Below are 22,923 nucleotides of genomic sequence, written 5' to 3'. Positions count from 1 at the left end.
TCTTATTTTGACACAAGCGAACGTTTAAATACTCAAGTATTAGAGGAGTGTGGTGGAGGCAGGAGAATACAAGTCCTTGCCAGCAGCTTGCTTCCAAGCACTACCGTATTTATGCTAGCGGTGATTGTGCTATGCTGTTACTGCCAATCTAGGGTGGATAAATTGTGAAGGCGTTCAAATAACGCAAGGCTGAAGTACGTCTTTAAAAGGACTGCTGCAAGTACTACCAATGTATCACTGCTTTTTTAGTTTGACACAAAACAAGGGTTACCCATCTACCTTTTTGTGCTAAATAGGCATCATTTCTTTATACAGGAAAAGGAGTTGGAAAAGGAATTTTCTGAAGAGCAAGCCGCGCTGAGGGAAAAGCTACAGGTAAGGCAGAGCCTCCTTTACAGTAACACTACCTGCCTTCTGCTGTTCTCTGGATTACTGACCATTCACAGTCTTTACTCGGGAAGCCACGAGCGCGTTCCTTCAGGAAAACTGGGAGCCAGCCAGACTGTACTTAACTGCACGAGCTCTTTCCCTTTACTGAGTTAGCCTTTTGTGGCAACAGTGACGTTGCAATTACAAGCAAAGAAGTTTTGTGCTGAGCCGATTTTCCTTTCCCGAAGGTTCCTAACAAGACTATTGGAATTCTAGCTTCTGAGAAGTCTGAGTTGCAGGCGGCACTTGCACCTACTCAGCAAGCTGCACGGAAGAAATCGGGTAACTGACTGTGAGCACTCCAGCTCAAGCTGTTGGTCAAAGTGTGAATTTCAAGTCAGAGGCATGACAGTTGCTGGCAGCCAGCTCACAGCAGTGGCCGACTCCTCGGTGGGCAATACTTGGCACCATCGCTGCCTCTGTCGCCAGAGCTGCCCCCAAGTGGGAGCATGTTGATCCCATGGCAGTTGAGGTTCTTTTGTGCATCGCTAAAGCCTTGTCAGCCCTGTTCAGCCCCGGCGACTACCCCAGGCTGTTCCTTTCTGACTTTCTTCTGATCCTTTTAAAACTTAGTTCCCTTTTCGCCACCCTCCCTCCCACACAGCTATCGCGTAAAGGTAGGTTTTACCCGAGCCCTTCATTCTGAACCAAGTTTGAGTAACTTCTCCTATTAGAAAGAAAGATCCCAACCAACATATTGCCTACTCTGCAGAGGAAGTTTCGTCATCTCCCTCAAAGTGAGGATGGTAGTTACAGAGAGCTTTACTGCCCAGAGCTGCTAGTGAACCACCTGTAGAGCCGGGGGCGGAACCAGGTCTACTGACTTACAAAGCTCTGTGCTGCCTTAAGAGCCTGTAGACAAAGTAGAAAGTGCTGTTTAGCCAGTTCCAAAAAGCTCTTTGTGGTCCAGCCTCAACTCACTCTGTCCTGACTTGTTCAGGAGAAGCCGAGAGCTTTGCTGCTCGTTTATGTTCATCGCGCGAGAGGGAATTGGAGCTGGAACGTACTTTGGCCTCCGTCTCTCTGCAGCAGAAACAGGCAGAGAAGGTAAGAGTCACCTCTGCTTATGCTTCACCAGCAGCTCTGCCTTTGGCTATTTGCTTGTCAGTACACTAATGTTTGCATTCTGTAGTCCCTGCTCGGAGAAGAGGCAGAAATTAACATTCTGAATTGTTAATTAACCTTGTAAAGCCCTGTGTTCTCCATGGTCAAGGCAAACTTCATTCAGGTTTCTGTGACCACTAATCATATGGTCCAGTTGCTGTCTTCAGATCCGGCACCTTACTTCATTAGTCTTGCCAGCTCCACGCAACAGAAGCGCCACCGAGACCTTGTCTCAGGAGGGTCTCCGTCAGGCACACACTTCAGTATTGATATTCATCCAGAAGTCTGCAGAAATGACCTCGCGTTCAGTTAGTAGCATCGCGTTTGAAAAGGCTGAGCAGATTTATTCCTGGCAAATTCAGGAGGTTCTAAGCCAACCTGTCCTGAAGGATTTTGCCAAAGTTCTGATGCTTTCCACTTCAGCTGATGTGCTAAAGGTGAAATATTTTGCTGAAGTCTGCAGCTGAATCAGTCATTTCTTTTTTTCTGCAGCGTAATGAAGAGTTAATGAAGGAGCTAGAAGACCCGAAACAGGAGCTGTACAAACAAAATGTAAGTCCATTTGCTGCTTGTTACTGCAGAGTAACACTGCTCTTCCCGGGAGAGCCACAAAACATTACAAGGGGCATGCACCACAGGTGGTGACTTGGGAGGCTGGATATTCAACTTAAAAAAAGTGACTGGATGTGATGTTTCTGTGATTCTAACTGTTACGACTAGCTGGATTGTAAACTTCTGACATGTACTTGCCCAGACCCATAGTACATACAGTGATGCTGCTTTAATTTTGGTTTGTTTCAGCAAAAGTAGTGAGGAAATGAAGCTGCAGAATTCAAAGCTGTCACGGAAGTTTCGCTGCCTGGTTTCCCAGGACTCAGCCTTGCAGTTATATATAAAGGATTGGCGTAAGAAACTGGAAATGGCTGAACGGAGGATCCAACAGGTGCCCATACTGCTTCCAGGCTGTGAGGGTAGATCACACTGACCGTTGTAAGACTTTGCTTCTGAGAGTGGGGGCAAGGCTTAACTCTTGTTCTGAAAGGAAGGCACAAAACCCCATCAAGGCATCCTCTTGGTCAAAGGCCTTCAGCGAGGCCTCTGAGGAACAGAAGGTCTGTTTGAAGGAGCTGGAGAGTAGACTGAAAGCTGTTGTGACGCTGGTCTGCGAAAAGAATGTTGTACAATATGAGAGGGTGACTGAACATACAGCGCGTGACGATACGAAGGCTTTTCCTGCTTTGTATCTGTTTGGCATTTTGGTTACGCATCTGTCTCGTGGTCTCACTGAGAAGCCAGTTGAATAGGGGTGGTGTTTGTACCCACCCTTGCAGAAGGTGAATTGGACAATGGTAACTCGAAGGTCAGCTGGGGAAAGTTAAGAGAAGCAGCCAGTTAGGAAGGGAATTCAGGAAGCCAGCTGTTAGCAGTTCAGAGAGCAAGCCGGTGTGAACCTGAGCCTGTGAGGGAAGAAACTGCTCTTTTGTTTATTTTTGGTTTTGGGGTTTTTTTCCCTCCCCAGTCGGTGGCTTAAGTTACCCTTGAAATAAAGGCAGCTGCTCCTCTTCTGGGAAAAGTACTGTGTGCCAACTGACATGCTCCAGACATTGGCTTTAAATTCCTGACGTGTTTGACAACTTTTAAAATCACAAGCTTTTAGACCATCTGACCTGGCTGTGTAATACAGACTCTGGAAATGCACAAAGTTTCTGAGCCAGATTTTTAGATTAAGAAAATAGGTTTTAATCAAAGAAATAGTAAATACAAAATTGGTAGGGAGGAGTTGTCTAGCTCACCCTGTTTTACAGGGCTAAAATCTAATCTTTTTGATTTTAATCATCTTCTCCCCTCCTCTTTTTTTTTTTTTTTTTTTTTCATTAAACATCACCGTGAGTTTGGAGCACTTTAAGGTACAACATGGATCATGTGTCAGGTTACTACTATCAGGGGAAAGGCAATGTAGAAGTGGCATGTTAACATTTTGCCATGACTTTTTGATATTTCTTGGCAGTTGTCAAATCAGGCAGGGAGTCTGCTCTGGATCAAAGTGATTTCAAAGTCCAACTCCAATTGCAATTTAAAGTCACTAACAGGAAGCCTCAAATGAAGCAGTCTATTTCAATCTTGTTCCTAGAGCACACATGCAAAACATTAAAAAGACAGCTGATTTTCATCAGCTGTAATCAGCAAAACTTGCTGATCAGCAGCTCCTACTGGACAATGACAGCTAAGCTCAGCCCTCACAGAAACGCACCACTCTGCCAGCCAGCAGGGTGCCTGCTATACGAGGTTTGCAATTCCTTACACAGATATGGCCCCTACCACACCTTTCCCACCTAAAAAGAGAAGCGCTTAAAAGTTTGAGAACAGCACATGCAATATTTCTACTTTACTGGAAACTGAGGTCAAAGTAGATCTGGGTGAAAACTGGAATTCAAACAAAACACAAACGACCGATATGGCTACAAAAATATTTACCTTGGGTACACCAGCCATGCAACTATCACAACTTGTTTAATCACACAATGAATTAAAAATTAACTTGTCAGTGTTTCTACTCATACCTGTTCGGACAATAATCTACGTGCTGTAGAGGACTAAAGTAACTTCACGTTCCTGGTCCTGGGCCAAACACTTCTACCAGTTCAGTGAACTTTTAAAAACACATCATCACCAGATACCTGCCACTTTCATTTTTATTTCATGGAAGTGACTGAATATAGAGAACGGCAGGCTTGAGCATCAGCTGTCACTTTCAAAAGTATTTTTTACAATACAAATCCATAGAAGAGAATGACATATAAAAGCTACCGAGTGTTTTAAAGCAATTTCACTGGAAATGGAGCCAGGCCAAGCGCACTGAGCGTGCCAGTCACGCAGCAGGGGCACACCACGTGAGGTAGAAGCGAGGAGGTGGAAGAGCAGCTCAGGGCCACCCCGAGTGGAGTCCCAGCTCTCACAGCACGAGCAGTTACTGCCATCCACAGAAAGCCAAGCAAGTCTCCAGCTGGAGCTGTATCATCAGCACAGAGCTGCCACAAACCATCTCAAGCCAACTGAGAGGGACAGCTAGAGGTCCTGACAGGAGGGAACTGGCTGTGCACAGCTCCGCGCTCAAAACCCCTGCTTCAAAGTCTCTCCAGTGTGGGTTTATTTCAAGCCTCTCAGGAGTTTTCCAACAGGGGCAGCATTCATTGCCACAGCACACCCATATCCCAGCAGGACTGACCACAGCTTTTTCCAGCCAAGGTGCAGCAACATCCTAACTCTATAAAACTGTTTTCCAAGAGGAGCGTACCATCACCCCTCGCATCACAGGCGGGGACAGAGGCCTATGCTCAGCTCGAGGACCCCACTCCCAGCACAAAACACCAGCCTGCTCAGCAGTGAAGGAGGGCTGAAAAAAAAGCTGGCAGCCAGCCCAAGAGAGAACCCCGCAAGCTACCTTTGGTCCTGCAGATTTCTATGAGGTTCACCACGTTCTCATGTTTGAGCAGCTGGAGGACTTTAATCTCTCGCAAGGCTGTGATGGGGAACTGGAAAGGAGAAAGAAAGGATGGGGATTAGGGGTGCGTGAGACCAGGCCACCCCTGCCTAGAGAACAGGAGACACGTGACCATGGCAGCTCGGCAGGGGACCTGCTTGAGCAGCACTGTCCCAGGTCACTGAAGGCCAATCAGAGCTTTAAAATAAAACACCCACACCAGTACTGTCCACATTTATTTACCATCAGGGCACCACTGCTGAGGGACATTCCTTCACAAGAGAGTGATTGTGTGGTGCTGAGGCAGGCATGCAGGCACCCCTCCCTCCTCTCCTCATCTTCCACATTTGTAATGGGACATGGTACGGCCTGGCTCAAGCTGCAGAGCAGCCTCCCCAGCTACTGCCTGCGCTGTTTAAGCTGTTACCTCTCTCCCCAGCTTCTCCCATTTCTTGCACACCCCTGAGCACACGCCCTTCACACACTACCCGGCTCCTCCACAAACAACAGCCAGTGTGGAGCCCTGCGCCTGGGGGGGGGATGACAGGGTTTTGCACGGAAGGAGGAACGTGTGGGCAGCATCACCTCCCAGCAGCTGTCCCATGCAGCCCAGTGACCACACAGGGACTGCACCACACTGCTGCCTTTGCAGCCAAAAAGGCGATAACAAGCCATAGGCCTTGGCAAAGCCACAAGGCCCAATGTTATCATAGTATCAGCAGGAGAGGAAAAAGGCCACAGGGCTGGGATCCTGTCCACACCCTTACAGGTTCAAGGTACAGCATATTATAGCTGTAAATATTGTGAAACACATTTACTCTGTGAAAACACATCTATGCCGTCCCAAACATTAGCCTTCAACTACAAACGCGCACCGCACACCCCGCACCCAGGCCTTCCCAAACACAGCCCAGCCATGTTCCGGCACTTACCCCCTTCTTCTGCCATGCTGCTGCAGTTACCCCCTCCTTCTCATTTTCCATCAACACTTTTTTCAATGCTACTGTTATTGACTTGTTAATAAGTTAAGATTGATTGACTTTATTCAATTGATTAATTGATTTTATAAAATCATTTAATAAAATTAAAATATAGAAGGATAAGAAAAATTTTAAATGAAACTTGTAGCTGCACAGTAAAAGCTGTTATGAGATCTTCTGTACATCCTGTACCACGGCTAGAAGAAGGGGCTAGAACCATTGTTAAAACTTAGGTAATAACTTTAGGGTTTGAAAGGTTCCTTTGTATTTGACCAGTCTTCTGTATGTAGAAGTGTATTGAAATGTCAGAATATGAGATGAATGGAAACTGGGGAGAGTCGACTGGAACAGCTTGTAGTTACCTGCCAAGAAATTGTGAACTTTACTAAAAGGTAACTCCGGCAGGGGGAGATCGCGACCACCGACTCATATACCACCTACCCAAATCGTACCCCAGACCCATTTCTAGACCTTTCTAAGCTCTACTGCGCAGAATCGGATATAGGAGGAGAATATGTTAATGACTTGTGGGAAATATTATGATTACACATGAATATTTAATGAATATGTATGAATAAGTTCTATATATGGAGTTTGATTTTGAGACCTGGTATGCGTTGATCGTGAGAGGACTCGCTCACGCACCCGGCCGTCAATAAAGAAGTGTCTGCTTATCTACATCACATTGGTGTCGGTAAGTTCTTCATTCCGAGATATCGGTAACAGTTTTGGCGACCCAGATGGGACCTCGCTGAAGGAGACCGGAGGAGTCAGGGACCTGATCGGTTCCAGCTGGCACCGAGGATTTCTCGGGGATACCCATTGATCCCTGATCCGTAAGGCTCTTCGCGATGTTCCCTGGATTTTTGGTAAGACACTTCTTTTTCTAATTGTAATAAGTGGGTTAGAGTCCCACTAAAGTAAGTGCCCTAGAGGAAGTGGGTAGGAGTCCCACTATAATAAGTGTATGGTAAGGAGTGGGATGGACTCCCACCAGTGGGTTGGAGTCCCACTGAGTAAGTCTGCCTGTCAGACGCGGTGAAAGAGCTGCGCAGGGTAGGACTAGGAGTCTGCCCGTAAGACATAAGTGAAAGCTATTGCAGGGTTGGACTAAAAGGATCCTTGTGGAACTGGAAGCCTAGGCGTCTGCCCGTAAGACATAAGCGAAAGCTATTGCAGGGTTGGACAAAAGTGGAGACAAGAGAAACTATATGCTATAGTGTTCTCTAAGGTAGTGCCTCTAACAAGAAGTTAGAAGAGGTTTTTGGGTTTTTTGTTGTTTTTGTGAGTTTGTGTATTAAGAAGAAAATTAAGAGGTACAATATTGTGTTATATGTTTGTTTAAAGTAACTGTGGGAAAGTGTGAGTGTGGCTGTAAGGGTGAGACGTGTAATTGAGAACGAAAGCGAGTGTGGAGTGTGGATCCGCGGATCAGAGTGACAGAGCTGAATAATTGTGTATTGTACTGTGAGTAATTACACCATGGCAACTAAGTTAACCAGGTTGTTTAAAAGTAAAAGCATGGGTAATCTTGCTGTAAATGACAAAATCCCGAAAAATTCTTTGTTGGGATGTTTATTGGCACATTGGGGAAATTTACATGATGATCTGCAGAGCCAGATGATTGAGTATTGTAATAATTTGAGTATTGTAATAATTGGTGGCCTTTGTATATATTGGATGATCAGGAAAAGTGGCCCACGAATGGGACGCTGAATTATAACACTATTCTGCAGTTAATGCTGTATTGTAAAAGGGAAGGGAAATGGAGTGAAATGCCATATGTGGATTTGTTCTTTTACTTGAGACAAAGAAAAGACTGGCAGGATGAATGTAAGCTAACTATTAGAGATAATTTGGTAATGGCTATAACTTCTGATAATAAGAAAGTGAAAAAAAAATGTTGTTCAAATTGTGAGATTGGGAGTGGATATAGGAGCGACATTTTTTTTATTAAATACCTGTAAAGGAAAAACTGGAACAAAAACAGGCCATTCTTGCAACCCCGGATTTGAAATTTGGAAATAAGATAATTACACATGAATTTTTGTATGTACCAGAATGTCCGATACCCTTCTTAGGAAGAGATTTGTTATCCAAATGAAACGCACAAATTGTTTTTGACGAAGGAGAACTTTTCTTGAAAATACCTGAGTCAAAAACGGGAGAAATCCTGATGATACAAGAAAAAGTAAAGGAACAAGAAATTCCACCGGAGGTGGATTTGGCAGTGATCCCTACTGTATGGGAGACAGATATTCCTGGTACATCGAAACTAGCAGAACCTGTTAAAATAGATTTGAAGGAAGGCGCAGGAACAGTGAGAATTAAACAATATCCAATCAAACCGGAAGTGAGACAGGAATTGAAGAAATTGATTGATAAATTTTTGGGAGTATAAAATTTTGGAAGAATGTGAATCTGAGTATAATACTCCTATTTTACCAGTCAGAAAACCTTCGGGTGAATATAGACTGGTACAAGACTTGAGCGCAGTAAATCAAATAGTTAAGGATATTTATCCTGTAGTAGCAAACCCTTATACACTGTTACAGCACTGAGGGAGACTTATCAGTGGTTTACAGTGCTTGATTTAAAAGATGCTTTCTTTTGTATACCTTTGGAAAAGGGAAGCAGAAAACTGTTTGCTTTTGAATGGGAAAATCCTCTAACCGGGCGAAAGATGCAGTTGACATGGACTAGATTACCCCAAGGATTTAAAAACAGTCCAACTATTTTTGGAAATCAATTAGCAAAGGAACTTGAAATCTGGAAACAGGATAAATCAAGACCTGGGCATTTACTTTTACAATATGTGGATGATATATTGATTGCTACAGAAGAAAGATTTATTTGTATACAGGTGACTATTGACCTCTTGAATTTCCTGGGACTAAATGGGTATAAGGTATCCAGGAAGAAAGCCCAAATAGCCTGCCAGACTGTGATATATCTGGGCTTTGAGATTTCAAAAGGACGACGACAATTAGGAAAAAATCGCAAAGAAGCTATTTGTGGTATACCTGAGCTGAGAAATATTCATGAACTCAGAGCATTTCTGGGAATGACTGGGTGGTGTCGCCTTTGGATCATGAACTATGGGCTAATAGCTAAACCGCTGTACGAGGCCCAAAAGAACTCTCCCTTTGTATGGGGCCCACAACAACAAAAGGCTTTTGTAGAGTTGAAACGTGCCCTAATGTCTGCACCTGCCTTGGGACTGCCAGATCTAACCAAAGATTTCCAGCTGTTTGTACATGAAAGACAACACCTTGCACTGGGAGTGTTAACCCAGAGGATAGGAAGCTGGAAATGACCAGTCGGATATTTCTCTAAACAACCAGACACAGTGAGTAGAGGGTGGCCAAACTGCCTTCGAGCAGTGGCCGCAACAGTGATGCTCATACAAGAAGCTCGGAAATTGACTTTGGGAAGAACAATAACAGTCTATGTTCCACACATGGTGATAACTGTCCTAGAACAGAAGGGGGGCATTGGCTGTCCCCCAGCCGAATGATGAAATACCAGGTGGTATTGATTGAACAAGATGATGTGATTCTAAAGACAACTAACCTGGTAAATCCTGCAGTGTTTTTAAGTTCCATACAGGAAGAAGGACGACTGGAACATGATTGCTTGGCTACCATCGAGTATGTTTATTCCAGTTGTGAAGATCTGAAGGATGTGCCATTGGAGAGACCAGATTGGGAACTGTATACTGATGGAAGCAGCTTTATGGAACAAGGAGTTCGATACGCCGGATATGCGGTAACAACAGAGACTACAGTTATAGAAGCAGGAGCATTGGCGAGTACCACATCAGCCCAAAAGGCAGAATTCATCGCTTTAATTCGAGCCTTAGAACTAAGCAAAGACAAGAGAGTAAATATCTGGAGTGATTCAAAATATGCCTTTGGGGTAGTGCATGTCCATGGAGCTTTGTGGAAAGAGAGGGGATTATTGTCCTCTCAAGGATCAAACATTAAGCATCAAACAAAATTTTACGATTATTGCAAGCAGTTCAAAAGCCAGATCAAGTAGCAATCATGCACTGTAAGGCACACCAGATTGGGAATACAAAAATAATAGCTGGGAATAATTTAGCTGATAGAACAGCAAAAAAGGTAGCAAAGAAACAAGCATTACAAATGGCAATAATTCCTTCTAAAACAGTAACCCTTCCTAGGGAAAAACCGAGATATTCAGAGGAAGATGACAAATTGGGTCAGTTATTAAATGCTAAGAAAAACTTAGCGGGATGGTGGGTAACTCCTAACGGATAAGTAGTAATTCCACCTCTTTTGATGAGAGAGATAATTCAAATGAGACACCAAGAATGTCACTGGGGGGCAGAAGCCTTAGTAACATCTTTACGAAAGCGAGTAATACCAGTTAAAATGTTGGGAATAGCTAAAATAGTAACTGCAAAATGTGAGGTGTGTTTGAAAAATAATCCAACGATTAAGAAAAAGGTTCAAATGGGTCGGCTGAAGTCTGGTACAGAACCTGGAGACTATTGGCAAGTAGATTTTTCAGAGTTGCCTAGATACAATGGGTACCGGTACATCTTGGTAGGGGTTGATACTTTTACAGGATGGCCAGAAGCCCTTCCCTGTCCCACCACACAAGCAAAAGAGGTTGTAAAGTGGTTATTACAAGAAATAATTCCAAGATTTGGAGTTCCTATTGGAATTTCCTCTGACAGAGGTCCACACTTTGTTGCTGAAGTAGTACAAAGTGTTAGCAAAGCATTGGGTATTAATTGGGATTTGCATGCGTCTTGGAGGCCACAATCTAGTGGGAAAGTGGAAAGGATGAATCAAACTTTAAAACGACAAATAAGTAAAATTTGTCAAGAAACCAGTTTAAAGTGGCCTCAGGCACCTCCATTGGCGTTATTACGAATCGGAGTACAGCCAAAGAGTGGAACCTCAGTCAGTCCTTATGAATTATTATATGGAAAACCATATGAGTCTCCAGAACCAAATCCAAACATACATGTGAAAGGAAAGCAGGATGTATATAACTATTTGCTTTCTCTACGAAAAACTTTGACTGCAATTCGGAGTGCAGTAATTTGGAATAGACCTTTATCCCTGGAAAATTCAGTGCATGATTTCCAACCAGGAGATTATGTTTATGTGAAGACTTGGACCTCCGAACCTTTGCAGGAGCGCTGGAGAGGACCTTTCCAGATACTGTTAACCACTTTTACAGCTATCAAAATTGCAGAATCAGATGCTTGGATACATTATACTCGAGTGAAGAAAGCACCTACTCCATGGAAGATTGTTAATCGTGACCCAGAGATTTTAAAATTGACACTGAAACATGTCTAATTTTTATACTGGATTTTATTTTGGTCGGTAGTGTTGGTGGGATCATGGGCTGGCTTGGTGGACAGGAACAAAAGACAAGTAGAAACAGAACAAGTGATTGAAATTCCCAAACAAATGGCTGAGGAAAATTTGATGGTAGGATTGACTACAGAATTTGCCAATTTACAAAATGTCACGCAGATCACTGCTTGTTTGCCAATACCGAGGGCAGTAGGTGAACCTATTCCATGGGGAATTTTAACCATGAATCTGACCAATCTGGAATATAAAAATGAGATCACCTATTGTGAACAAAGGCCAGTAACTCAATGGTATGAACAAGTAAAGGTTATTAGAAAACAGTGGAAGTCGCCAGGTAAAGAAACAGATTGTAAAAAACTATTGAATCATGATTTTATAACAGGATCCCGACCTACTGCCGTAGCTCTAGTTCTTTTTCCTGGGGGTCCAAATCCCCAGTTAGGATGGTGTTCTTATGATGAACAACTTAAAACCAATGTGGGCAGAAGTATCATGAAATGGAAGCGTAACAAAACTGGCCAAGGTACCCAATTAGTAGAACAATGGGACTCTATATGGTCTATGTCCATATTTTCCCATTTTCAGTATATGGCAAGAACTTCTTGGTGTTTTACCTGGGATGGAAAAGTTTTTTTCCAGTATTACCCTGGGTCAATGATAGGTCAACTTTATTGGGAGAGAAGGAAAATAAAATACTGCCGTGCTGGAAATGTGAAAACATGTATGATTGCAGTAATGCAGACTTAGTAATCCAAAGAATTCCTCCGTTGGCCGCTGCTTTAAAATATGGTTGTTTTTGTCGAGGTCTTAAGAATACTCTCAATTTAACCAGCAGTTTTACAGTTAGAAAAGGAACTTTGTTTAGTTGTAGAAAATCTACTATTCAAAGTCCAGGACATTTAGTTTGGGCATTAAGTGATGGAACCTGGACAACACACTTACCATTAGATGGTAAGGTGAAACAAATTACTTTAGGCATGCCAACATTGTGTCCAATTTGGAAGAAATCACAATTTAAAGGATCTTTAGAGAATTTAGAATTGAAACAAATAAAGAGATCTGAGATAAATGATGATATTTGGAATGAACCATCTACAGGAGTGAAAATTGGCTGGGCACTTGAATCACTTTTAAATCCTATAGCTTCATATAAAAACAGAGCATGGCTCTATCATTTAACTGGTCAAGTGGCAAAACAAGCAAACATTACCAAAAAAAGGGTTTAAGGAATTGAATATACAATTACAGGCAACTTCCAGAATGACTTTACAAAACAGAATGACACTAGATATGCTCCTACTTAAAGAACATGGAGTATGTGGATATGTCAAGGATAAATTGGACCACTGTTGTATCCACATTCCAAATGTCACTCAGGATGTGGAACATGATCTAGACCTATTGGGAAAAATTGAAAAAGAAACTGAAACAATTCAAAAGGATATGTCAGAAGATTGACTTGGGAAAATTTTTAACAAACTGGGATGGAATTTGAGCTCTTAGATACAATCTATAATTAAGACTTTGTTTCTGTTACTAATTGTCTTTTTGATGAGCATGCTAGTATATGCATGTTTGAAGAAACAGTTTACCAATAGAATTGCAGTAAATCATATGATTATGAGAGAAGTACCAACTATTTTACCAAGACATGATCCATCACCAAAATATGTTGAAACAAAAGATATATGAATAATGTGAAAGTATTGAAATAATGATTTTCAACACTTTCAAAGGGGGGAAATGTTATCGATTTGTTAATAAGTTAAGATTGATTGACTTTATTCAATTGATTAATTGATTTTATAAAATCATTTAATAAAATTAAAATATAGAAGGATAAGAAAAATTTTAAATGAAACATAGCTGCACAGTAAAAGCTGTTATGAGATCTTCTGTACATCCTGTACCACGGCTAGAAGAAGGGGCTAGAACCATTGTTAAAACTTAGGTAATAACTTTAGGGTTTGAAAGGTTCCTTTGTATTTGACCAGTCTTCTGTATGTAGAAGTGTATTGAAATGTCAGAATATGAGATGAATGGAAACTGGGGAGAGTCGACTGGAACAGCTTGTAGTTACCTGCCAAGAAATCGTGAACTTTACTAAAAGGTAATTCCGGCAGGGGGAGATCGCGACCACCGACTCATATACATACCACCTACCCAAATCGTACCCCAGACCCATTTCTAGACCTTTCTAAGCTCTACTGCGCAGAATCGGATATAGGAGGAGAATATGTTAATGACTTGTGGGAAATATTATGATTACGCATGAATATTTAATGAATATGTATGAATAAGTTCTATATATGGAGACTGATTTTGAGACCTGGTGTGCGTTGATCGTGAGAGGACTCGATTGGTGTCGGTAAGTTCTTCATTCCGAGATTTTAGTAACACTACTTTCTTGCCTGTCTGACAATGTTTGGCTCTGAAAACTTGCCTGTAAAACCAGAATGAAATCACTGAGCAGCGCAAGGCAGAAGGGACGCAGCCAGGTGCTCCTGGCCAGGAACACCAGCAAACAAGACACAAAGACAAGACAACCGCTCTGTGCTGACCCACCATCCGACCCAGCCACATCCCGTTCGGACCAAAGGCCCTCAGCAGCGGCCAAGCCAACCCAGCCCAGAAGCCCCACAAGGATTTTGGCCGAAACTGCACATTTTGGGCAAAGGTGCAGGGCCCCGCCCTGCCCGTCTCCAGAGTGAACTCTGCTCTGCCAGAGCGGGGCGCCGGGCCGGGGAAAGGAGGGCTGAGGGGCCAGGCCGGCCCCGGCGGCCGGAGCGCTGGCCGAGGAAGGCAGACCCAAGCAGGGGGCACCCGGGCCCGGGGCGGGCGGGCCGCAGGGCTGAGGGGGCCGGCCCCGAGCAGCAGGCCCGACGGAGGGGCGGGCCGGGCACTCACTCACCCGAAGGTTCCCTGCCCGATCTTGGCGAGCTTCTCGTACTTGGAGACCTCATCACAGAAGGGACACTCCACCATGTTGGACCGCTCGACCATGGCTGCCGCGGCCGTCGCTACAGCACCGCGTTCCGCCCCTCCCGCGCGTGTCACAGCCCCTTCCGCAACAACGCGGCCCCGCGAGGCCTCCAGGGACTGGGCAGTGGCGGCTGCCTCAGGGTGCCTGGGTGGGCGGAGCTTGCCGCCGCCAGCCCCGCCCCCGCCAGCCCCACCCCGCCCCCGCCGCAGCAGCCCCCTGCCCCCCGCCTCACCGCCCGGGCCACACACCGCCCCTGGTGCTGGTGGCCCTAAAGCATGTCACCGTGTCACCGTGTCTCCTGCGTGCTGAAACCCGCCAGGGATTCCACAGCCTTTCTGCTCCCTGGCTCCTGCACCCAGGGGCTGTGGCGAGGGGACCCCACAGCCAGGGCAGGACACGGGTCCTGGGGGGCACAGACGTGCCCGGTGGGGGCTGCCGTCCCCCCCTGCGATGCCTGCGTCAGGGTGCAACGCGAGCATCTTGGCGTTGGGGGTGTCTGAAACTGGTCCCCAAGGCGGGGGGCACGGGGGGGCCAAGGCCAGAGCAGCAGCGGAGATGGCTGCTGGCATCCCGGCCACGGCAGCCACCAGGTGCTGCCTGGGAATGGGGGACAGCACAGACACTGCAGCCTGCCAGGCCCAGGCCACCTTGTCCTGCGTGAAGACACTCCTTCCTCCAGGGCACCCCAAGGTCCCCAACATTAGGCAACAGCCAGCGGCAGGGGGCTCCTGCTGGCAGTGATGCCGTCCGGCTGTCACCCCACGGGGCCGTGAGGGCAGCGGCTGAGCCCCAGATGTGCCTGGTGCTCCCTTGTCTGCAGGGCTGGCGCCGTCCTCTAAGGCTGACACCCTGCTCTAGAGATGGCACCCTCACCCACAGGGCTGGCACCCACGTTCAGGGCTGGCACCCTCCTCTAGGGCTGGCACCCAGGGGGTTTTGGGTGTCAACATCTGCTGGGCATCCCCAACCAGCACTGGGGCACATGGCCCGGGGGGGTCCTCGAGGGAGGGAGCACCCCCCACCAGCCCCACCTTGGTCTCCTCCAGGCAGCTGTAAACGAGCCAGAAGTACTTGCTGAACTGCTCCTTGCTGATGGGCTGCCCATTGATGCGGATCCGCTCACGCACCTGCACCAGGTGAGGGGAGCTGGGGGGGGGCAGAGCAGGAGAGGGGGGCACAGTCGGGCACAGTGCCACCAGCCCCCCCAAACCCTCCTGACCCCCCCCACACTCACCTGTAAAAGCCTGCCTTCAGCCCGTAGTTGTGGAGGATGCACTCAGTGAAGGCGCACACTGAGCCCTGAGGAGACAGCAGCGTTAACCCCCCCATGCTGGGGCAAACAGAGCCAGAGAGGCTGGAGGCCCCCCCTTGCCCCCCAGCACTGCCCATCTGCCTCACCTTGCCCTTCGTCCCCGTGACATGGATGATGTTCAGTCGATCCAGGTCCTCAACCTGCCAGAGGTCAACCACCCTATAAGACCCCCAAGGCAGCCAGCACCAAGCATGGCGGCACCACTGCTGGGACAGGGGACGGGGTGATGGGGGGACCCCCTCCTCACCTTCATCCCGGTCCGCTCCAAAAAGCCCTGCATGGCTTCCAGCTGGGTCTGGGGGTCACTGCGCTCCCGCTTCACCTGCTCCAGGTCTCTGGCATTGGTCTGCAGGGTGTTGAGGATCCGGATGGTGTCCTGGAAAGATCCCTAGGGGCGGTCAGGATGGCGCCCATCACCACAGCCTCAACCGCCACAGCCCCAGGGGCCAGCCCAGCCCGATCCACCCCATAGGGTTTGGTTCCCGCAGCCGTGCCCGCTGGCTGCCGCCATGGCCCCGCGGTGACATGCTGGCAGTGCCAGCACCTGTTTGGGGGACGCCGCGGGGACGGGCTACTTATGGGCAACGGGAGCCACCTCTCCACCGGTGCCCCTTGGCCCCGCGGGGGGGCACAGGGCAGCCCAGCACCCGGCACCCACCCCTGCCCGGCGGGACAAGGCCACCCATGGGTGCGAGCAGGCGGCGCTCCAGTGCCAGCATGCCTGCCCGCCGGCTCTAACCGGGGCCGCAACCGCAGCAGCGGAGCTGCACCTGCACGGTGCATCTGGCACAGCCGCTGCGCGGCACGGCCGCTGCCGGGGGCCACCGAGCCCCCCGGGCCCGCACGCTTGGCCCTACCGCAGTGGGACCTGGCGTAAGACAAGCCAGTGGCCCCGGTGCGGGGACCCGCCGAGCAGCCGGACCCCATCCAGGCAGCAGACCGGCACCGGTGGCGCATCCTGCCCTGGTGAGCGTGGGGCAGCTCCGGGGGTTCCGCCCCGGCCCCGGCCCCGGGACCGCCGGCGCCCCCGCGGCGCCCGGCAGCCGCACGGGCTCGGGATGCCCGAGGCCCCGCCCGGGACGCGGCGCGGCTGCTGGCCGCGCTCCCGGGGCTGCTGCGGCGGACGGCGGTTCTCAGGGCGACCTTCGGGCACCGGCCGCCCCCGGCAGAAGGCACGGCGAGCGGCGGCCCCGGGACCCCTCCCGCCCACCCGGGAGCCCGCAGGCCGCTGGCTCGGGAAGGGGCCGCCGCTGCCCTCCCACGCCCGGTACGGCGGGACACCCCCGGGTGACCCAAACCTCCCCGTGCCCCCGCCCCGCGCCCCCGGCGCGAGGTCCCGCTGCCCGCCTGCCTGCTGCTAATCCGTGGGACCTTTTGACTCAATAGCAGTTGGGAGGGGAGGAACAGCGGCAGGTCCAGGCTGCTGAGGGCAAGCCCTGGAGGGCACAGTCCCTCACACGAGCCCTTTGCAGCCTCATTCCCCCTCCCCAGGCTGGAGCAGGGTCCCCAGGACAGCATCGTTGCCTGGTTTGGCTGCTGAATGCAGCCACCACGGGGGATGGAGCATCTCCCCCCAGGGAAGGGGGGGAATCTAGGGGTCAGGCTCCTGCTGAGGGACTCTGTGGGGTCCCAGGAGCACCCCAAGAGTGGTGGGTACAAGGCAGGAGAACAGCACAGTGCTCTACACCTCCCCTTGCCAACAACTCCTAGAGGAGCAGAGGGAATCAGTAGGGCATGCAGAGGGTGAGGTGCTGGGCAAAGGGGTCAGCTCTGGGGCAGGTCCACAGTGTGTCAATATGGGGCTGCAGCCCCCAGTGCTCTGGGGAACCAGCTGCTGTGTGAGGCCAGCCACGAGCACCAGCCTGGTAGCAGCAGTTCAAGCCCGTGCCTGTCCTCTGACACAGCAGCAGCATCCTGCCCACCGCTGGCCGCCCTGAGCTCGGTTCCCCTCGGTGCTTCTCCCTCCGGTGCTTCTCCCTCCAGCACCACGACCGAGCCAGGTCACACCTCCAAACTGCAGCCAGTTTCCAGCACGGTGCCGGCCTCGGAGAGCAGCAGCACCAACCACAGCATCGGCAGCACCCAGAGCACCCCCTGCTCCACCAGCAGCATGGCCCGAACCCCCCCCGCCCACCCAGTCCCCAACTGTCAGACGTGGGGACCCAGCCCAGCCCCATTAAGCTGTTTTTTTGCCCCAAATCTCACGCCGAGCCTGGAGGGGGCCTCCGTTACTCATTAAGTGAATGCTTTGGCCCCCCAAGGGCAGCCCACGCCGGGGGGGGGGGGGGGGGGGGGGGCACCCTGCAACCCCCCTGGGGTCCCCTGCTGCTGGGTGCACCGGGGAGGCGGAGAGAGTACCTACCCCCAAATCCTCCCCCAGGGCTCCCCATCAAATGGGGGGGTGGGGGGTGGGCAAAAGTGGGTGCCCCCAGGACAAGACCCAGCACTTGGGGTGACCCCCTGCACCTCTCCTGGGTCCCCCCAAGAAGGCAGTGGGCACCACCAGGAGCAGCAAAATGTTTATTAAGGGGGGTGAGGCAGTGTGGGGCTGCTGGCTCCCCACGGCGTGATGGGCAGAAACCACACACACTCCCAGCTCCCCATCCAAGTTACAAACTATTAATAATAATAATAAAAATCTCCCCTATGTTAAATTAGTCCACACCTCGCTGTGGCTTGAGGCTCCCACCTACCACCCCCTCAAAACTCCCTCTACGCCCCTGGGCGCCTGGACCCTGGCACAGCCTGGGGCAGCCCCCCCAGAGGCCAGGGCCCCCCCAGCCAGTCCCACCAACGTGGGCTGGGGGCAGGGAGCAGCTCCCCCATGGCCAGTGTCCCCCCTGCGGGGGGCACAGGCAAAAGGCACTGGGGTGAAAAGGGATGAGCCGGGAAGGGTCTGGGGGTCCCACGTGCCCCCCCCCAGCCACCTCCGAGCATCATCTGGGGCAGAACCGGCGCTTCAAGTAAAAAGAGGTGCAAAGCCCTGCGCACCCATTACTGGGAGAGTGCGGGGTCCAGCAGCCGAAGGACCCCCCTCCCCCAAGTGCAGGCTGCCGGTGACCAGGACGTGGATGGCGGCCGCCTCCCGCAGCAGCACAGCCCCTCTGCTGGCGGCGGGGTGGGGGTGAGCCCCCACGGCGGTGGGCGCTGCCAGTCAAGGGTCCCGGCCCTGTGCCACCCACCTCAGCGCCTGGGCCAGGCAGGGGAACACGAGGGCTGGGGAATTGAGGGGTCTCAGGGCTGGGGGGGCCAGGAGCAGCTGCAGCAGGCCCCCTTCCTGTAGGGGGGCTGGGAGCCAGGGGTCCTGCCCCTCCTTTTCCTCCAGTAGCCGGGTCCACGTCCGCTGGTTCTCCAGGCAGCGGGTCAGGGAGTTCTCCAGCGTCACGTTGAAGTTTTGCTGGTCTGGGAGAGATGGGGATGGGGGCCAGGGATTAGGGGGAGGGGGAGCCAGGGAGGGGTCGGGGATGAGGGGCGGGGCCGGGGAAGACCCCGGCTCCCCGGCACTCACCTGCATTGCTGGCCATGGGCACCTCCGTGAAGTTGGGGCAGAAGACAGCGTAGTCAAAGTGGCAGGGCTGTGGGGAGAGGAGGGGGGGGTCAGCACTGAGGGAGCCCTCAGGACCCACCCATGGGATTGCCACCAGGACCAGTCCCACACTGGCAGGGTCACGGGGGCTTGGTCCAGGCAGGGGGTCACCTGATGTCCCCCCCCGCACCCAGAGCTGCAAGACCCTCGTGGGGGGCACAGAGGTGGGATACACCCAGGGACAGCAGGGTGGACAGACTGCACAGCATCAGCTCCTCTTCACGGCTCCCCCCACCTGCAGACACTGAACGTGGCCAGTTCGGGCCACGTGCTGAACCGGCGCCCGGCAGGTGTGGGAGTTCTGTAACAAAGCTGTAGGGAAACATCTGCAGGCTTGCAGGTGTCACCTTCTGTAGCAGCTCCGTGGTGGCTGAGCTGCCGCACGAGATGTCAGAGCCGAGTTAAAGCCAGCAGGCGCTTCGCCTTGAAGAAAGTCCTTTCCCAGACAGAAAGACCTTGCCAGGACATCCCCGCTGAATGCAGCCTGTGGATTAGCCCAGCTGGGACCCCGCTGGGGAAGCCCCCACTCAAAACACTCTGTCGAATTCAGTCTGGTTGGTGGCGGCCGGGTTCCTGCCTTGGAATGGCTGCTGGGCCATGCGCCCACCCCTCCTGTGCGGTGGGGCCAGGTACTCAAACATGGACTGGTTGTGGGTGGACAGCATGTTTTTGAGGTCCGAGGGCATGGGGTCGGACCAGAAGAAGTCGTGGTTCAGCGCATCATTGCTGTCAATCCGCTGGGCGGGATCCAGCACCAGCAGCTTGTCGATGAGGTCGAGTGCGTAGGGGTCTCCGACGTCGGCTTTCAGGCAATCCTTCACCTTGCGCTTCTGACCCTTGGGAAGATCCAGCTTCTGGTACAGCTCATATTTATCCACATTTGGCCAAGCCTGGGAAGGGGCAGGAAAGCAGGGTTGGGAGGAAATAGTTACAGAGAGGACAAGCCATTTTTGATGCGAACACCCTCAGGCAAATTAGGGTGAGGTCTGCAGAGAGAACAATACTATTTTATAACCTCCAAACTGGCAGACCTTGGTTGGATTAAGAAAATAGGTTTTAATCAAACAAATCGTAAATACAAAATTGGTAGGGAGAAGCTGTCTAGCTCAGCCTGTTTTACAGGGCTAAAATCTAAGCTTTTTGATTTTAATCTCCTTCCCCCCTCCTTTTTTTTTTTTTTTTTTTTCCCCATTGAACATCACTGTGAGTTGGAGCACTTTAAGGTTGCAACATGGATCATGTGGCAGGTTGCTATCAGGGGAAAGGCTATGCAGAAGTGGCGTGTTAACATTTTGCCATGACTTTTTGATTTTTCTTGGCAGTTGTCAAATCAGGCAGGGAGTCTGGATGCAAAGCAGTAGTTGCAGGTGGCACTGGAGGAGAAGGCAGGCCTGGGAACCCGGGTTGCTCAGGGCTTGTGCGAAATGACATCCAGATCTTCATGTCTGTAAAGAAACTTGTGTGGCAGAAGAATGCAGCCTGAGCTTTGCATTAACACTGGTTTCTTCAGGCTTTATCCCTGAAGCAGTCACTGCCAAATTTATTTAGCCAATATGATTTTCTTGTGTTTTATTTTGTTTTGAACAGCTCTCAGGGTCAGTTTTTGAGCTCCAGGCAGAAAGAGATCAGTATGCAGAGAAACTGAAGGAGGTGCAGAGAATGTGGCAGCAGTAGGTGCAGCAGTTCTCTGAACAGGTAACACCAGGGGCAGCATCACAGCTGCTCTAGACAAACACAGGCAGGAGTGAATGCACCATGAACGTTGTTTTAACTTTTATTGTGTGGCCTTGCAGGTCCGTGCAATGGCAGAAGAGAAGGAGGAGCATATGGCCTGAGGAGACGATGACGTGGACTCCTGAGTTCAACCAGAAGACCTTTTATTAGTCCAGAACCCACGCTTATAATATCCTCGTTTGCTGTTCACGCGCCCCATACTAAATTATCATTGGTTAATCAATACTGTTCACACACGTCTTGGCTACATATAATTGGTTAATTACTAAGCTGCAAATGCACTGAACTTCTTGCCTTTTTTTTCTGTCTTCTTTCTTATCGCTGTGGGTTTCATGTTCTCAGCCAGCCGCCGAGATGTGGCATCGCGCATCCGCTCTGGCCTTGCTTCATACCCCATCTTTCTCCCAGGCGTTCAGCCAACCTTTTCTTACTTTCTCTCTTCTTTAGCCTTCAAGGCCCTTCACAGGCATCGTGGCCTCCAGCACTGGCCATAAAGCTCTCTACACTTCCCCCGTCTTTATTTTGAACAGAAACAACATTAGAGGTTAAACTACTTTTGAATCATTATACAGTTCAGCATACAGGGAATAATGGTCAACATAACTACAATTGCCAATAACAATATTCCTCCACGTGTTGTAAACTCCTGCAACCGTCTGGTGGTTCCCTGAGACTTGAAAAGATTCCGCAACCAATCTCCCAAAAGTTCATGCCGTAAGCCCTGTGACATGTCCTTCAATTTTTGTAACTGACTGTGAATCGACGCGGAACGGCCCGGAAGGTTCATACAACACATTCCTTAGCGCTGTGCACTATAGGCTACTGCAGAGGAACGAAGCTGGGTTAATTAGCATTGGTAATATACAGCTGTGGGCTGGCTTCAGGGGCGGTGGGTTGGCTGGTGTAGACAAGGTGCAGCTGTGGCTGGTTCTGTGAAGCGGTTGGGCAGCCGAGGAAGAAGCAGAGAGGGTGAGCGTGCCCTGGATGAGGCGAGACTAGAAGGCAGCAGAGGGACTGCCATGGAGAGTGTGATGGTAAAAGACCTGGCTGCAGCTGGCTCCTTTGGAGAGTGCTGCGACAGGCTACTCTCTGCTGTTCACTTGCCTTCTACAGGTGAGATCACATCCCTCCTTTCTTTCTGTCTCATCCTGGTGTCTTCTCGTGCTCCCTCAAAGTTATTTGACTCTTTGCTGCAGGCTCTCAGCTGCACATTATCAAGGTCAAAACAACCCACTGTCTCTGTTCTCTACAATTCACCCCTGTTTTTGGCTTTTGGTTTTGTTTCTTTGTTGGCTTTTATTTTGTAAAAGGTTGCTTTACCATGTTACGGAGTTGTCATCCCTTTTTCTTTTGTTTTCTTTCTCATTACTTAATTACCAATTTTGGCCTTATTTTATGTGTACGTTTGTACATTTCAATTGGGTTCACAAAATGTTAAACTTGTTATCGGTGCATTTCATCCAGAGGTCAACATACAGGTTTATGATTATTTATAAGAACGTGCAATAAGCTATGGAAGTTTTATGAAAATATTTTTCAGAAACTTCTAATCAAATAAATGAGCATGAGTAATTGTGTTTAACTTGTAAATTCTATATATAAGCTGTTAAGGAACATTTTCTATCCTAACGTGAAAAGATAAAACCTACTTAAAAGCTCTTGAAATCTTGCCCTTGGGCGAGCGTTCCGCTGTGCCTCCATTCTAAAGCATGGAAGTGGAAATTGTGTAGAGCAAAGTTTTACTTTAAATAATTGCTCAACTGTTATTGCTGCTGTTCAAAGAACCTGAAAGCATACAATGAAGACTTGGAACTAAACAAACAGCTGAATGGACACCTCTAGATTGTTACTGGAATTAAATGCAGAAGTTAACTATAAAAGTTTCTCAAAATGTTCTGGTTGCTTTGTGTTGGTTGTTTATATATAGATAGATATATAAAACTATACACAAACA

General features: G+C 49.5%; 1 protein-coding gene and 3 long non-coding RNA genes across 4 annotated transcripts; 1 reads left to right on the top strand and 3 right to left on the bottom strand.

The window, feature by feature from the left end:
* Positions 1 to 111: 111 nt before the first annotated feature.
* On the top strand, positions 112 to 21,255 carry LOC119153550 (golgin subfamily A member 2-like). The gene is made up of 8 exons (XM_037400146.1): positions 112 to 120; positions 316 to 375; positions 618 to 711; positions 1,370 to 1,476; positions 2,026 to 2,081; positions 2,332 to 2,476; positions 20,823 to 20,930; positions 21,029 to 21,255. The coding sequence occupies exons 1-7, from the start codon at positions 112 to 114 to the stop codon at positions 20,907 to 20,909; spliced, it is 558 nt and encodes a 185-aa protein (XP_037256043.1). The 3' UTR covers positions 20,910 to 20,930; positions 21,029 to 21,255.
* Positions 13,389 to 14,424, bottom strand: LOC119153433. Its single transcript, XR_005106135.1, has 3 exons — positions 14,266 to 14,424; positions 13,684 to 13,797; positions 13,389 to 13,434 (listed from the first exon to the last, which is right to left on the bottom strand). It is a non-coding gene; the product is annotated as an uncharacterized LOC119153433 (long non-coding RNA).
* LOC119153434 lies at positions 15,599 to 16,005 on the bottom strand. The gene is made up of 3 exons (XR_005106136.1): positions 15,897 to 16,005; positions 15,736 to 15,789; positions 15,599 to 15,636 (listed from the first exon to the last, which is right to left on the bottom strand). It is a non-coding gene; the product is annotated as an uncharacterized LOC119153434 (long non-coding RNA).
* Positions 18,969 to 19,699, bottom strand: LOC119153431. Its single transcript, XR_005106133.1, has 3 exons — positions 19,583 to 19,699; positions 19,158 to 19,224; positions 18,969 to 19,051 (listed from the first exon to the last, which is right to left on the bottom strand). It is a non-coding gene; the product is annotated as an uncharacterized LOC119153431 (long non-coding RNA).
* Positions 21,256 to 22,923: the final 1,668 nt, after the last annotated feature.

Source organism: Falco rusticolus, chromosome 9 (genome assembly GCF_015220075.1).
Source record: "Falco rusticolus isolate bFalRus1 chromosome 9, bFalRus1.pri, whole genome shotgun sequence".
In the NCBI taxonomy this organism is placed as follows: domain Eukaryota; kingdom Metazoa; phylum Chordata; class Aves; order Falconiformes; family Falconidae; genus Falco; species Falco rusticolus.
This window is presented reverse-complemented; position numbering and strand designations above follow the sequence as displayed.